Here is a 17,639-nt window from a genome sequence, read left to right as displayed (position 1 = left end):
GGCAGTATTATAGTAGTTATATTCTTATACATAGGAGGTAGTATTATAGTAGTTATATTCCTGTACATAGGAGCAGTATTATAGTAGTTATATTCCTGTACATAGGAGCAGTATTATAGTAGTTATATTCTTGTACATAGGAGGCAGTATTATAGTAGTTATGTTCTTGTACATAGGAGCAGTATTATAGTAGTTATATTCTTGTACATAGGAGCAGTATTATAGTAGTTATGTTCTTGTACATAGGAGGCAGTATTATAGTAGTTATGTTCTTGTACATAGGAGCAGTATTATAATAGTTATATTCTTGTACATAGGAGCAGTATTATAGTAGTTATATTCTTGTACATAGGAGCAGTATTATAGTAGTTATATTCTTGTACATAGGAGCAGTATTATAGTAGTTATATTCTTGTACATAGGAGCAGTATTATAGTAGTTATATTCTTGTACATAGGAGGAGTATTATAGTAGTTATATTCTTGTACATAGGAGGCAGTATTATAGTAGTTATATTCTTGTACATAGGAGCAGTATTATAGTAGTTATGTTCTTGTACATAGGAGGCAGTATTATAGTAGTTATGTTCTTGTACATAGGAGCAGTATTATAATAGTTATATTCTTGTACATAGGAGCAGTATTATAGTAGTTATATTCTTGTACATAGGAGCAGTATTATAGTAGTTATATTCTTGTACATAGGAGCAGTATTATAGTAGTTATATTCTTGTACATAGAAGCAGTATTATAGTAGTTATATTCTTGTACATAGGAGCAGTATTATAGTAGTTATATTCTTGTACATAGGAGGAGTATTATAGTAGTTATATTCTTGTACATAGGAGGCAGTATTATAGTAGTTATATTCTTGTACATAGGAGCAGTATTACAGTAGTTATATTCTTGCACATAGGAGGCAGTATTATAGTAGTTACTGTACATATAGAGCTGCATGAACTCAAACATCATTTGGTCAATATTACCAATACTACCACACAGAACAAGTCAGCCATGTTTCACCGTGTCTATGGGGCCTGTTTGGTGGCAATCTTACATCACTATACACACACAGAGATAAAAGGTAATAAGCTTGAACATTTATGACAATGAGAGAACAGTGAAACATTGACACTTAGTATATATTAGACACACTAATGCAGCATAGATTGTAAGCTCCTGTGCCTAACAAACCTGTTCCTATGATGAACTTACAACCTGACACTACAAAGGCAGAGTTATGTCCACCATAGACATTACATAACTGCGGTCACACATTGCCAACATGATGCACATTATTAAAGTTGAGGGGACCAGCGGCCATCGTATTGTGCCAAAAATGTATATCTATGCTATGGTGGAACTACAAGTACCAAAATCCCCAGAAAACCTGGTTGCTACCGACCTGTCTGTTCCGCTCATCTGTGATCCTCTGGATCTGAATCTTTTTCCTTCCCATGGTTCCTGTAAATCCTCACTGTCCAAACGAAGACCTTGCGGAGAACGGGTTCCCGTCTTTGATCCCCCCCTGTCTTTACAATGGCAAACAGTCCCCCCGCTCGTCTCCCTTCAGTTCATGTTACTTGTCCGCTGGGTCCAGATGTTTGCAGGGGTTTTCGCCGCCTTCAGTTCTACAGATGAGGGGAGAGAAGAGAGAGAGCATGTGAAAGGCATGTTTCCCATCAGACAGAGTTCAGCCTTGTTAAATCACATCCCCTTGGGGATAATATCCTCAAATCCGCGGTGCACATTGTTCGGCTGCAAAAACTCTCCCCAAAGCCTTCTAACAGTTTCGAATCAATCATGTATTATCCGTCTTATTATCTCCCCCTACGATCTGCTGATGGGGGCAGAAAGAGCAGGAGCAGTCTGCCGGGCTCACAATATATCAGGCCTGCCGACCCCTTACAATCCGTCCTTTCATCTCTGCCACAAGTGCGGCTAAATTGCTCTGACAGATAATACCAAGCACTAATCTATTGAGAATACAACCTACCAAAACCGCATGTCTGGTCCCTACTTCTAATGTGCCTGGCCCTTTAATAATAATTTTAAAAAAAAGTTGGCTTAAAGGCGATGTGCAAAAATAGGGGGGGGGGGGGGGGGGGGTTGTGTTTGGCTGGGATTCCTAGCGCTGACTCCACCGCTCCTTCTTCTCCAGGCCTGCAACGCTTCATTGACCTCCCTCACTGAAAACATCCGGTTTGACACGGCTGCAGCCAATCGCTGACTGCAGCAGAGACCAAATCCCCTTGCATCATGTGACCATTTGTCATGATCATGGCCACTGATTGGCTGCGACGATGTCAAAGCAGATGTTTATAGCGAGGGAGCTCAGAGCTGCATGTCAGGCCTGGAGGAGAAGACGCGGGGAGCCAGCGCCAGGAATCAGCCAGGTAAGCTTCCATTTACAGGTCTGGCCACTACCCCCAATTCTTGTAAACCCCTTTAAGTACTTAGACAGTCCTCTGTCATGACTTTAAAAATCCACTCAACTGAGGGACATCAAAAATGACCACCATGACAGCTCCCACAGACCCCCTCACCGAGTCTACCTATAATGCTCAACGAGAAATCTGCCCCGTTCTGAAAGAAGTGATCAATGTATCAATGTAGCTAGGTGGAACTAAAGAGGTTTGGCAATCAGGGGTGTAGAAAGCTGGCTGATACCTAAACTGACCACCATGACAGCTCCCTCGGATCCGGTCACTGCGTCTTCCTAGAATGCTCAATGACAAATCTGTATTGTCCTGGAAGACGTGATCGCTGTAGCTAGGTGGAACTAAAGAGGTTTGCCAATCAGGGGTGTAGAAAGCTGGCTGATACCTAAACTGACCACCATGACAGCTCCATTGGACACGGTTTTGGCGTTTTAGTAGAATGCTCAATGACAAATCTGTATTGTCCTGGAAGTGACAAGTGTAGGTAGGTGGAACTAAAGAGGTTTGCCAATCAGGGATCTGGTAAAGCTGGCTGATATCTAAACTGACCACCATGACAGCTCCCTCGGATGCGGTCACTGCGTCTTACTAGAATGCTCAATGACAAAACTGTATTGTCCTGGAAGACGTGATCGGTGTAGCTAGGTGGAACTAAACAGTATTGGCAATCAGGAGTCTGGTAAAGCTGGCTGATACCTAAACAGACCACCATGACAGCTCCCTCGGACCCGGTCACTGTGTCTTACTAGAATACTCAATGACAAATTTGGAGTGTCCTTTAAGACGTGATCGCTGTAGCTAGGTGAAACTAAACAGTATTGGCAATCAGGAGTCTGGTAAAGCTGGCTGATATCTAAACAGACCACCATGACAGCTCCCTCGGACCCGGTCACTGTGTCTTACTAGAATACTCAATGACAAATTTGGAGTGTCCTTGAAGACGTGATCGCTGTAGCTAGGTGAAACTAAAGAGGTTTGGCAATCAGGGGTGTAGAAAGCTGGCTAATACCTAAACTGACCACCATGACAGCTCCATTGGACACGGTTTTGGCGTCTTAGTAGAATGCTCAATGACAAATCTGTATTGTCCTGGAAGACGTGATCGCTGTAGCTAGGTGGAACTAAAGAGGTTTGCCAATCAGGGATCTGGTAAAGCTGGCTGATATCTAAACTGACCACCATGACAGCTCCCTCGGATCCGGTCACTGTGTCTTCCTAGAATGCTCAATGACAAATCTGCATTGCTCTTGAAGAAGTGATGAGAGTAGCTAGGTTGAACTAAAGAGGTTTGCCAATGAGAGGTCTAAGAAAGCTGTGTGACAGATGTCACCAAGAAACGGCTAAAAGAATTTTTAACTACTTACGAGGACAACAAAGAATAGGCAAAAAGCATACATAAATAAGAAATAATTATCATTTTTCTTATTTCATTTTTTCTTTTACTTAATTTGATTTTATGAATTTCATTAAAAATTAAACACCTTCACTCTATTGGCTATTGAAATTTATTTCGCGCCATTTATTATAAAACAATGACCTAAGCTGCATAGGCATAATTGGAATATCTCCCCCTAGTGGCCAGAACACCGTGAAATATATAAATCATAATATACATAAGCCATATTTTCCCGTTCTGATAAAAATAAAAAAAGATATAAAAACATGTAGAAAAAAAACTGTCTGAAAAATACGGATTAGGGCAAAAAATCCTGGTCAATAAAGTGCAGGTCATCAAAAGCCACCCCCGACGAATCGGTAGCTAGGCTCAGACAAACTGAAGACCCAAGATGTACCGCAGCAGAAACTCTTCATTATAGGGAAGGTTCTTGGACTCGGACATACAAAACAGGAAGCGGTCTTTGTTGTCCAGAGCGAAACGCGTGAGTGACTGCATTAGGACAGAGCACTACAAGACCCTGAGTGTGTTAAGTATGTATGTGGTGAGGAGGGCAGCCAAAGAACGTCAAAGACCCGCCGTCTCCACAAATTGTTCTCCACTGCGCACTCCATTGTTTTTGAGTAGAGGAATTTTACACTTGCCGTCCCAAAAATAGCCGACGCGCGGTTTAAAAATAGCTTTTCCACTGTAAGGTTCTCAGGCCAGGAAAAGCCTGAGAGAGCAAGAGGGGGAGAAGAAAAAAGAGTTGGAACGGGTCAGATTCCCGAAATGTGTTTTGGAAAAGCAGATGGGAGAGAACAGCAATGCAACATGGAGGGGAACGCCCACTGCTGTGTACAGACGCACTGTATAAGGGTACTTGCACACAAGCGTTAAGGTTTTCCGGTATCGAGTTCTGTCCTAGGGGCTAAATACCGGGAAAAAACGCATCAGTTTTATCCTAACGCATTCTGAATAGAAACTAATCCGTTCAGGAAGCATCAGGACGTCTTCTGTTCCTTCCCTTTCACGGTATTTGCCCTGAGAAAATACCACAGCATTTCCGGATCCGGCAGGCAGTTCTGTCAACGAAACCGCCTGCCAGATTCTTCTAATGCTAGTGTGAAAGTACCCTAACCCTAACCCAAAGGATAAAAATCCATGAAAAGTCTACCAAACGTTATATCTCAGCCCATAGGAGCAGTATTATAGTAGTTATATTCTTGTACATAGGAGCAGTATTATAGTAGTTATATTCTTGTATATAGGAGCAGTATTATAGTAGTTATATTCTTGTACATAGGAGCAGTATTATAGTAGTTATATTCTTGTACATAGGAGCAGTATTATAGTAGTTATATTCTTGTACATAGGAGCAGTATTATAGTAGTTATATTCTTGTACATAGGAGGCAGTATTATAGTAGTTATATTCTTGTACATAGGAGCAGTATTATAGTAGTTATATTCTTGTATATAGGAGCAGTATTATAGTAGTTATATTCTTGTACATAGGAGGTAGTATTATAGTAGTTATATTCTTGTACATAGGAGCAGTATTATAGTAGTTATATTCTTGTACATAGGAGCAGTATTATAGTAGTTATATTCTCGTACATAGGAGCAGTATTATAGTAGTTATATTCTTGTACATAGGAGCAGTATTATAGTAGTTATATTCTTGTACATAGGAGGCAGTATTATAGTAGTTATATTCTTGTACATAGGAGCAGTATTATAGTAGTTATATTCTTGTACATAGGAGGCAGTATTATAGTAGTTATATTCTTGTACATAGGATGTAGTATTATAGTAGTTATATTCCTGTACATAGGAGCAGTATTATAGTAGTTATATTCTTGTACATAGGTGGCAGTATTATAGTAGTTATATTCTTGTACATAGGAGGCAGTATTATAGTAGTTATATTCTTGTACATAGGTGGCAGTATTATAGTAGTTATATTCTTGTACATAGGAGGCAGTATTATAGTAGTTATATTCTTGTACACAGGAGGCAGTATTATAGTAGTTATATTCTTGTACATAGGAGCAGTATTATAGTAGTTATATTCTTGTACATAGGAGCAGTATTATAGTAGTTATATTCTTGTACATAGGAGCAGTATTATAGTAGTTATATTCCTGTACATAGGAGCAGTATTATAGTAGTTATATTCCTGTACATAGGAGCAGTATTATAGTAGTTATATTCTTGTACATAGGAGCAGTATTATAGTAGTTATATTCTTGTACATAGGAGCAGTATTATAGTAGTTACATTCTTGTACATAGGAGCAGTATTATAGTAGTTATATTCTTGTACATAGGAGCAGTATTATAGTAGTTATATTCTTGTACATAGGAGCAGTATTATAGTAGTTATATTCTTGTACATAGGAGGCAGTATTATAGTAGTTATATTCTTGTAGATAGGAGCAGTATTATAGTAGTTATATTCTTGTACATAGGAGCAGTATTATAGTAGTTATATTCTTGTACATAGGAGGCAGTATTATAGTAGTTATATTCTTGTACATAGGAGCAGTATTATAGTAGTTATATTCTTGTACATAGGAGGCAGTATTATAGTAGTTATATTCTTGTACATAGGAGCAGTATTATAGTAGTTATATTCTTGTACATAGGAGCAGTATTATAGTAGTTATATTCTTGTACATAGGGGGCAGTATTATAGTAGTTATATTCTTGTACATAGGAGGCAGTATTATAGTAGTTATATTCTTGTACATAGGAGCAGTATTATAGTAGTTATATTCTTGTACATAGGAGGCAGTATTATAGTAGTTATATTCTTGTACATAGAAGGCAGTGTTATAGCAGTTATAATTATGTACTAAGGGGTATTTATTGCAGTTACCAACTTGTAAACTATACAGAGAAAATTAACATGACAGTAAAATTCAATGTGAAAATAAAATAAAAATAATGGCCATAAAAAAAAAATGTGTGCCCTTCACCCTGGATTGATATACCCAGCAAAGGTGAGCAAGTAAAGACAAGCAGTTTTAATATGCATGAACTGTTGATGATAGAGGAGTGTAAGTTGCACATTAGCGCGTGACCCTCCGTGCAAGTGCTGCAATTCACAAGAACACCCGTTCACGACTGCACCACGTCTAATTATGTTGGTGTTGCTCCATCTGCTAATTAAAAATCTGCAGATCTATCTTTAGCGAGGGGAAACAACACTACCTGTGTGATTGAAAAGCGAAGGATGACATTACTGAGACAGTGCTTTATTCTAAGCACCTGATCAAGATCAAAGAGGAAGTAGTGGCTGCTATGTTTTAAAAACAGCACCACATCTGCCTGCAGGTTGTGTCTGGTACTGCACCAAAGCCAAAAAATGACAACTGGAGTGAAGTAGACATGATGCATGCAATGTCTGTCTGAGGAAGTGTGTAATTCTGGAATCTAAGAAAGTTAGGTGAGGACTAATAGGGTCACCGTACAGCTCTTACGGGGTCTTGCTTTTCTATGCGGCGCTCTGATATCCGACCACATCCTTGAACTTCTTCTGAACCTTACACCTCTGGGTTCTTAGCACTTCCCTTCCTGAAATCTACTTCCTTTCTGTAATTAGCCACATCCCACGGAGCCGGGTAACAAAATCCCCATAACACAGAGCTCAAAACAGGCGGGTGATGAGGAAGCCACACAAGGATCCCCAAGCTTCACTAAGGAATGAGGAACAGTATGCCACCCCTCATATTAAAGAGCATCTGTCAGCAGCATCAACCTTGTAGAGTTGATCCTGCTGATTAAAACGATACCCGCCTTGCGAAAATCGGTTGCAGCATTCCAGAGAAAACAGACTTTTATTCTTTAGAGAAATGAGGGCTTGAAGGCGGAGCCCAGACTCCAAGCTTTCCAGTGCTGGCCACACCCCTCAGTGTGCTGAAGCCCTCACTGGTTTCAAGAATAAAAGTCTGTTTTTCGGGAACGCCAGAAGCAATTTTCACCAGACTGGTATCAATTTAATCAGCGAGATCACCACTATCTGGAGATATTCTTGGTTAATAGGGTTGATTTTTATGATAGATCCCTTTTAACTCTTCGAAAAGCTAAGCTTTGCTTATTATTAAAATCTAACAGGTTAGGGCAAAATCTATCATTACAGCAAATGGTAAAGGCAAGCAGTTTTACCTGTCTGTCCTAACTCTCTCAACCACCACACCACTTGTTAAAAGGGAATTTATATTATTTTACATGAAGCACACGGCGGACATTGAAATCTTCCAAAAAAAGAAAAAGTAATAACACCCTAAGTAACTGGTTGGATTTCCCTTTAAAAAGTAAACTACCCGCAAAATTTACCCTGACACGGCCTGAACGTTTCGCTAAGAACACAGAGAAAACACAAATGTTGAACGTACAAAATTATCATTTTTAAACACATTTTTATGACCGAGTCATCAAGTCAAAGGCTGAAATGCAGATTCTTATATTTGTAGATAGTAACAAATATTTGATAAAACAACCAGCTCCAAAAATTCTGGCAGGAATGTTATTTTGAAAGGCTATTAAGAAGAAAAATAATATTTCTGCCGCAAACAGCGTAAAAAAAAAATACAGGTGGATAGTTTAGATTTTTTGAAAGGACGATCTATTTCGTATTTAGTTTAGTTTTTGTAAATTTATTGATTTGCGCTTTTTTTTTGCCATGTTGTCTTACTGGAATTTGTCCGCTCCTATTTTTAAAAAAATATGTCGGGCCCTGTATTTAAAGAAAAATAAAAAAATATTGAAAAAAAAAAAAGAAATTTGAAACATATTTTTCTGTAGCCCAATGAAAACATATATATAAAATTAATGATGAAGTAAAGTTTTAAAGGGGTTGTCCCCTTACAACAAGTTAGGTCTTGTTCACATCTCCATCAAGCAGATCAGGCACAAATGCCGGCGGTCGGCAGGACAAAAAATCGTTGCGTGCAACGTTTTTTGTCCATCCGTACCTCAGCATTTATGTCGCAAGGTGGTCGAATCACTGGCGGACCTCATTACAATCAATGGCGGACCTCATTACAATCAATGGTGGACCTCATTACAATCAATGGCGGACCTCATTACAATCAATGGGGAGCCGGTGGCGATCAAGAGATGATGAGGTCTCCACCTATCATGTGAACCAGGCCCGTGTTCCCCTATCTGAATCGATCGGCAGCCCCACAGGGCGCGTCCGCCGCACATTCCAACAGGGGAACACGGGCCCGATTCTCGTAATCAGGAGCCCCAGCTAAGATTAGACACAAATAGTGGATAGGGGACAGGTTGTTGGAATCGGACATCCCCTTTAAGAACCTAAAAAGTTTCATACTTGGTTTACTAAGGCAGGTTATAAATATTGGACCTGTCAAAATATAATAGTAATAAGTAGCAGAGCTGATTTTTTTATGTCCTGTAGATTAGGGGACTGTAAAGAGTAAGATAAAGGCAAAAAAATACATATAAAAATATATAAAATAATACATTCATCAATAAAGAAAATAAAAATACATAATAAAATAATACATAATATAATAAAATAATAAAGAAAAGATCAAATAAAACAAATTAAATCAAATAATACATAATAAAAGTACAAAAGTATAAAAAAGGTAAAAAAAAAAAAAAGATTGTAATTAGGGAATGTAAAGAGTAAGATAAAGGCAAAAAAATACATATAAAAATATATAAAATAATACATCCATCAATAAAGAAAATAAAAATAATAAATACATAATATAATAAAATAATAAATACAAGATCAAATAAAACAAATTAAATCAGATAATACATAATAAAATAAAAGTATAAAAAAGGTAAAATAAAAATAAAAAGACTGTGATTAAAAGAAATATTCTAAGGGCTCCCAGGCTTACCTACGTGACCCTTGATGTTTACAGGTCTTTGTTGGGGTACGTTCCAGCACAGGAGGACACCCTCCCAAAATAACTCCCCCTTTTTGTGTGTTTTATACGGTTTCTGAAGCCAACTGTTTATTTTCCAGAGATATTAATACTGTCGTGAGGAGTAGAGGGAATTCTGGAGCCCCGCAGCCTGACTACGGGCAGTTTACTGCCTTCAGCAGCCAAGGAGGGGGGGGAGGTATGAATTTGTGGCTGGGCCGGAGTCTTACACCGTCTTTATTGAACTAAACCAGGATCTGGACTGAGCGGGGAGACCACAGGGCCCAACTTATAAAGGCCAAAAAAAGAGCTTCATTCACCCCCACCCCCAGCCGGTAAATGTTATGCGAGAGCCGCTGTATACACACACATACAATTCCTATTCACCGGATGAATACAAGGCGGCCCACAGATCCAGAAAAAGGGCCATTTTCCCCTTTAAGGGCCGTCCGGTACCTAAATGGGTCCATATGCCCCTCACCCAATAGAACTTGTAAGATATGGCTACAAGGCCGGGCCCACAAGGTACACCGTAGGATCTGCCCACAGAGGACAACAGACATTTTTGACAAGTGATATGGTTCCCGGACAATTATTTTGATGGGTGGGGGGTGTACGCTGTGGGCAGGGGGGAAAAAATGAGAATGGATCAAGCACAGCATTACTGCATTGCTCCAGAACGGACCACGCCCCTTAAAGGAATTGTCCACGATCAGAAAAAAGGGTATGATTTTACCTGATACTGAAGGGTGTAATACCAGACAGAGCCCATGCACAAGAGGGGGCGCTGTTTACCCCTTTTTTTCTAATGACAGAAACTCTCAGAGATTAAGCGCTTATACAGTAGGAAAAGCGTGACACCCGCGCAGGGCTCCATCTTGATTTGGCTACATGAACATGTGAGTAGACACGGACGACCATGTGAGCAATTAACCTGCTAACGGCCGTCACAGATTATCTGGCGCTGAGCTGCTGTATCTTATCCAGTGGATGCAATGCAGTCATCAATCATGGCGCTCCTGGTGTCACCGGGGGACATCCCCCCTGATGCCCCAAAGATAACAGAGACGATAATCATCCACCGCCAGGGATTACCATACACTGCACAGAAATGGGAAAACTGGAAGCTGCTCTGCCCAACAGGCTTAACCAAGTAAATGACTTCACCAAGAGAATAGTGAGTGCAGCTCTGGAGTATTATACAGGATGTAACTCAGGATCAGTACAGGATAAGTAATGTATGTACACAGTGACTGCACCAGCAGAATAGTGAGTGCAGCTCTGGAGTATAATACAGGATGTAACTCAGGATCAGTACAGGATAAGTAATGTATGTACACAGTGACTGCACCAGCAGAATAGTGAGTGCAGCTCTGGAGTATAATACAGGATGTAACTCAGGATCAGTACAGGATAAGTAATGTATGTACACAGTGACTGCACCAGCAGAATAGTGAGTGCAGCTCTGGAGTATAATACAGGATGTAACTCAGGATCAGTACAGGATAAGTAATGTATGTACACAGTGACTGCACCAGCAGAATAGTGAGTGCAGCTCTGGAGTATAATACAGGATGTAACTCAGGATCAGTACAGGATAAGTAATGTATGTACACAGTGACTGCACCAGCAGAATAGTGAGTGCAGCTCTGGAGTATAATACAAGATGTAACTCAGGATCAGTACAGGATAAGTAATGTATGTACACAGTGACTGCACCAGCAGAATAGTGAGTGCAGCTCTGGAGTATAATACAGGATGTAACTCAGGATCAGTACAGGATAAGTAATGTATGTACACAGTGACTGCACCAGCAGAATAGTGAGTGCAGCTCTGGAGTATAATACAGGATGTAACTCAGGATCAGTACAGGATAAGTAATGTATGTACACAGTGACTGCACCAGCAGAATAGTGAGTGCAGCTCTGGAGTATAATACAAGATGTAACTCAGGATCAGTACAGGATAAGTAATGTATGTACACAGTGACTGCACCAGCATAATAGTGAGTGTAGCTCTGGAGTATAATACAGGATGTAACTCAGGATCAGTACAGGATAAGTAATGTATGTACACAGTGACTGCACCAGCAGAATAGTGAGTGCAGCTCTGGAGTATAATACAGGATATAACTCAGGATCAGTACAGGATAAGTAATGTAATGTATGTACACAGTGACTGCACCAGCAGAATAGTGAGTACAGCTCTGGAGTATAATACAGGATGTAACTCAGGATCAGTACAGGATAAGTAATGTATGTACACAGTGGCTGCACCAGCAGAATAGTGAGTGCAGCTCTGGAGTATAATACAGGATGTAACTCAGGATCAGTACAGGATAAGTAATGTATGTACACAGTGACTGCACCAGCAGAATAGTGAGTGCAGCTCTGGAGTATAATACAAGATGTAACTGAGGATCAGTACAGGATAAGTAATGTATGTACACAGTGACTGCACCAGCAGAATAGTGAGTGCAGCTCTGGAGTATAATACAGGATATAACTCAGGATCAGTACAGGATAAGTAATGTATGTACACAGTGACTGCACCAGCAGAATAGTGAGTGCAGCTCTGGAGTATAATACAGGATGTAACTCAGGATCAGTACAGTATAAGTAATGTATGTACACAGTGACTGCACCAGCAGAATAGTGAGTGCAGCTCTGGAGTATAATACAGGATGTAACTCAGGATCAGTACAGGATAAGTAATATATGTACACAGTGACTGCACCAGCAGAATAGTGAGTGCAGCTCTGGAGTATAATACAGGATGTAACTGAGGATCAGTACAGGATAAGTAATGTATGTACACAGTGACTGCACCAGTAGAATAGTGAGCGCAGCTCTGGAGTATAATACAGGATGTAACTCAGGATCAGTACAGGATAAGCAATGTATGTACACAGTGACCTCACCAGCAGAATAGTGAGTGCAGCTCTAGAGTATAAAACAGGATGTAACTGAGGATCAGTACAGGATAAGTAATGTATGTACACAGTGACTGCACCAGCAGAATAGTGAGTGCAGCTCTGGAGTATAATACAGGATGTAACTCAGGATCAGTACAGGATAAGTAATGTATGTACACAGTGACTGCACCAGCAGAATAGTGAGTGCAGCTCTGGAGTATAATGCAGGATGTAACTCAGGATCAGTACAGGATAAGTAATGTATGTACACAGTGACTGCACCAGCAGAATAGTGAGTGCAGCTCTGGAGTATAAAACAGGATGTAACTGAGGATCAGTACAGGAGAAGTAATGAATGTACACAGTGACTGCACCAGCAGAATAGTGAGTGCAGCTCTGGAGTATAATACAGGATGTAGCTGGGGATCAGTACAGGATAAGTAATGTATGTACACAGTGACTGCACCAGCAGAATAGTGAGTGCAGCTCTGGAGTATAAAACAGGATGTAACTGAGGATCAGTACAGGAGAAGTAATGAATGTACACAGTGTGAAGATAAATGGGACTTCCTGACCCACTGTTAACTCTACAGCAAATGGAAAAAAGTTTAAAAAAATCCGACCTGTGTTATCACTGTGAATCAGGCCCCAGTGTTACTGGAAGCCAATCTCCAGACACATATCTGCTCCGTCAATATTGTGACTTCTAAGAGAAACTCACCAAGATAACTGCAGGAATCTATTCCTCTAATCCTGTAAATCTCAGGACACCCAGAATGAAGGATCCTGGAATAGATTTTCCCAATGGTCAAGCAGCAGAATTGTAGAATTTAAAGGGCACTACTATGTTTCTTGACACTCTTAAAACGGTGTCCTTCTGCCCAAGGAGTCTACAAAATAGCCTGTAACCTAAGCCCCTCCCATTAATGAGTCCTATCGGCCATAAAGTAGAGAAACAGGTCCTGGGTAGGTGGGGCTTCCTTGACTCTGGCAGTAAGAGCCCAAGGTGGGTGGGGCTTAGTCTTCCATGCCTCTGGCAGAAAGAGCCCAAGGTGGGTGGGGCTTAGTCTTCCTTGCCTCTGGCAGAAAGAGCCCAAGGTGGGTGGGGCTTAGTCTTCCTTGCCTCTGGCAGAAAGAGCCCAAGGTGGGTGGGGCTTAGTCTTCCTTGCCTCTGGCAGAAAGAGCCCAAGGTGGGTGGGGCTTAGTCTTCCTTGCCTCTGGCAGAAAGAGCCCAAGGTGGGTGGGGCTTAGTCTTCCATGCCTCTCACAGAAAGCCCAAGGTGGTTGGGGGCGGGGCTTAGTCTTCCTTGCTTCTGATTGGTCAGGACTAACAGACCAGCACAGAGTAACACGACTCCTGCCATGATAAGGGCAAATGTTACAGAGGACAATTACCTTTGTGCCATCTGACAATTTCTCCCATTTGCTTCCCCAGGACACGCTGGGCATCCCATGGCATCAAAACTGGTGCTGCCCTAAGCTAAAACACAAGAGGAAAGCCGGCAGCCAGGAAGAAGTCAAAGCTTTAAGCCGTGATTATCCTACAAGGTGGAAAATTCCTCTCCTCAGGCAGGATGAGGATGTGACAACAGTTATACTAAATAACGAGGTCATCACCGGGCGTAGCGGAGACAGACTGACACCTCGGCTAAGAGGGTGCCCACCCAGATTAAGCCCTGGGGTTGTTTAGTCATTTTCTATATTTATCTTATGGTCAGTTCCAGCTGCTCATTACTCCTCATTTCTACCACGTGTGTTGCTAGGGTGCTCTGTCCCTAGCAACTGTTACCAAGGAAGCAAATGTTGAATGCTTGTTGCTATGGGAAGTAGAACGGAGGAACTTCTTGATTACTTGAGGCGCCAGGAAAATGAGATCTGAAGACAGGAAAGTTGAAAGGGCAATGACGACTAATGTCAATGTTTGAGACAAGTGAAATTTCTTGTGGATGTACATCCCCTTTAAGACAGTCGGAAACACCATTTAGACTGACTACGTGGAGGGATGGGGAGGGGAGGTAAGAGATGGAGCACGAAACACAAAGAGCCACCAGCTCTTCCTGAGAAGGAGATTCCCGGCAACGACAGGAGCCCCACTGAGTCCCTATTCACTTGGCTGACTTCCGCACGCTGCTCTGAAGGGGTCTTGTCTTTCAGATCAGCCCAATTAAACGCCCGCTCGTCTGTCAATTGCCATTGTGAGGCTTTACATGTGCAAATGGCATGACAAGTACTGTCACCGCGCTCCAAAAAAAGGGCCTGATACAGGACGCGCGTGGCGAACAGGAGCCCGACTCGTGTTCCGGAGTGTGTGTCGCTGGAAGGTCAGGGGTCACCATGGCCAAGGGATGCCTAATTAAAGGGATAGTAATCAAAGCTTATAGAGGGGCTTGGACCTGTTTGATCCTATATGAAGTAGGTCACGGGCATTAGAGTGCCAGCTCCTGTGGGATGTTATGTGAGCAGGACAAGTTTTTGGATATTGAATATTTTTCACAGACGTAGACTATTAAGGGTCTGGCTCAGTGGGTAAGAGCATTGTGATCGAGCATGGACAGTAACTAGTCTAACACTCCTAGCCGGCAGGGCCACTGGCGTCTGGTTGCCAGAGGAGAGCCGGCCAATCAGAACTGGCACTCACACGTTAAGTGCTCTGACGTCACAGGTCACGTGATGTTGGGGCGTGTCATGTGACCAAGAAGCAGGCATAGCATGGCCTATTTTAAAAAAGCAACCTCCTACATTACTGACTTCTGGATACCTGACCCCTGACTTTGCCTCTTCCATGACTCTTTGGACTTGACGAGATATCCGGGATTTGACCCCTGGCTATCCCTAGTTTCGCTTCCCTGGTTCTGTTTGGATTCAGTTATGGACCATGGCTTGGATTTCTGCACCATGCTGTCACTGGTCCTTTGTTTTTTGACTCCCTGCTTTCCCTTTCCTCATTGGGACCCTGCACTTATTTAGGAAGGGACTACCGTCCAGTTGTGGACCGCCGTTTAGGGCGGATTGTGCAAATAGTTAGGCCAGGAGTTCAGGACTCGGTGTACCCTACTGGTTTTTATCCATGGAGGAAGAGATAGGGTGGGTGGGAGTTAGACAAGACCCCTAAAATTCCCAAAACGCCTTGCAGTCCTATCCATCTTTATGGCAGCACCTCGGAAAAGACGGGACACGGTCGCCCCCCCCCCCCCAACTGAGCCAGAAACTGAATGGAGCTAAAATTTTCGGTGTCAAACACTGGATAATGGTTTTCCGATTGAAAAAAAATACCACCCCCGTTAAAAAAATTTGCATCACATGACCGCACGTGCAGCCCTAATTCTTCACACCAGAGCAGAAGGGTGGGAGGCAATGACTGGGCTCTGGCGGGGGTTAACATCGCACCTCACATCACACTATGGAGAGGTATCAGAGGAGACAAACTACTTCCTCCTGTGTTCTCACCTCCCCCGGAACCAGGCTGGGGGCTCCTCGTTAACATGCATTCATCTGCATGAAATGGTCTGAAGCCTCTGGGAACCTCCCATGATGCTCAGCAGCCGCACGCTCACTGATGGGGGGGCCCATCTACAGTATATATAGCCTTTTCACATGCCATGATATTATTACTGGGCAGACCAGACATAGCAGTTTGTGTACTGTACTGAGTAGATCATTGGTCCACCCGCAGTCCTATGTAAAACTTCAGGTGCCCCCCCGCCCTCCCCAGAGCAGGCTCCTGTGCCAATAGGCTTCCCACTTCAAAGGTCAGCTTATTACAGATTACGCCTGGCTTCTAAAAAGGGGCCATGAAAACATCGCAGGCCACTTCAAACAGCAGCAAATGAAAGCCCTGTCGTGGCGAGGGGCGCGGGGCGGCGGCAGCAGCCGAGCCGGGGACTGGATTCCAGTTATCTCATCCCTCACCAGGACACGATGTTCCCACCGAGGAGCCAGCCTACCAAAAAGTTCCAGCGGCAAACGAGATGGGAATTATTTCTACCCCTTACCGGGCGGCTACTGGGGCCGCTCTTCGGCTGGCGAAAAGGACTACAAGTCCCAGGTGCTGCCATCAGCGGGGTCCGACGCCGAGGCGATGGGTAGAGTGGACATGACGTCAGAACCCCAGCACCATGACTCTACCCCCTACCCCGTCACATGAGGGCAAGCGTCACCTCAGGGTAAGGACAGAGCAGAACCTGTGTCCTAAAAAAAAAGAAATACAAAAATTCTATATATAATAAAAAAAATAAAAAAAATGTTAAAATATAAAGAAAAGCTAGGCGAAAAAGAAAACGTAAAAAATATATAGATTGAGAATAGCAATATCTGTAAAGCATAACATAACAAATACATCTAAAATGTACAATAATAAATTATAAAGATTTTTTTTTAAAAAAGAATAGTTAAAATAAACAAAAAAGTTTAAAAAAAAATAATAATAAGTGAACAGACTCATTTCCTTGCTTGCAGGCAGTGATGCCTTTCAGTGCAGCGGGTTACTTACCTTGGCAGCGTGTATGCCATGTGAGAGACGGGCGGCCTGCGTGGTGGAGCGAGCTCTCCTGCTAATGACAGGGAGCGCGGCGCCCCCGAGCAGGAAGCATGCTACGTTCCAGGTTCTTGTCAACCCAATCAAGTGCTGGCAGCCTAAGGATATCATGTCTTCCGCTCACTTCTTTTGTTTTGTGTATGCCGAGACATGATCGTCCCCTCCCCCCCCCCCCCTTCCACCACCCCAGCCCCCCATGACTATAGGAAGCTGCCAGCTCTCACACTTCGCTATATTTCTGAGTTGACTTTAATTAAGTCTCCTCCCCCTCCGAAGATGGCATCGCTTTCAAAAAATTCCTTCGCTTTTCCTCCAGCGTACATCATCTAACACCCCCCCCCCTCCCCCACACACACCTTTCAAATGGAAAGTAGCAAAAGTGACAACACCACATCAGAGGCTCGACAAAAACGGAGGTACCTCTACCCCCAATAATATATTTATGCATGGACCCCACCGGCAC

The 17,639-nt window shown here is 42.3% G+C and overlaps 1 protein-coding gene across 8 annotated transcripts in view; it reads right to left on the bottom strand.

Moving 5' to 3' along the window:
• Positions 1–17,639, bottom strand: part of MEF2D (myocyte enhancer factor 2D) — a 148,769-nt gene that overhangs the window by 50,761 nt on the left and 80,369 nt on the right. For all 8 annotated transcript variants that reach the window (XM_040412813.1, XM_040412810.1, XM_040412809.1 and 5 more), the window contains one exon: positions 1,405–1,630. In XM_040412813.1, the coding sequence (XP_040268747.1) occupies positions 1,405–1,458 (54 nt within the window). In that variant the 5' untranslated portion in view covers positions 1,459–1,630. The remainder of the gene's footprint in view (positions 1–1,404; positions 1,631–17,639) is intronic.

This window comes from Bufo bufo, chromosome 11, assembly GCF_905171765.1.
Source record: "Bufo bufo chromosome 11, aBufBuf1.1, whole genome shotgun sequence".
Lineage (NCBI taxonomy): Eukaryota > Metazoa > Chordata > Amphibia > Anura > Bufonidae > Bufo > Bufo bufo.
This window is presented reverse-complemented; position numbering and strand designations above follow the sequence as displayed.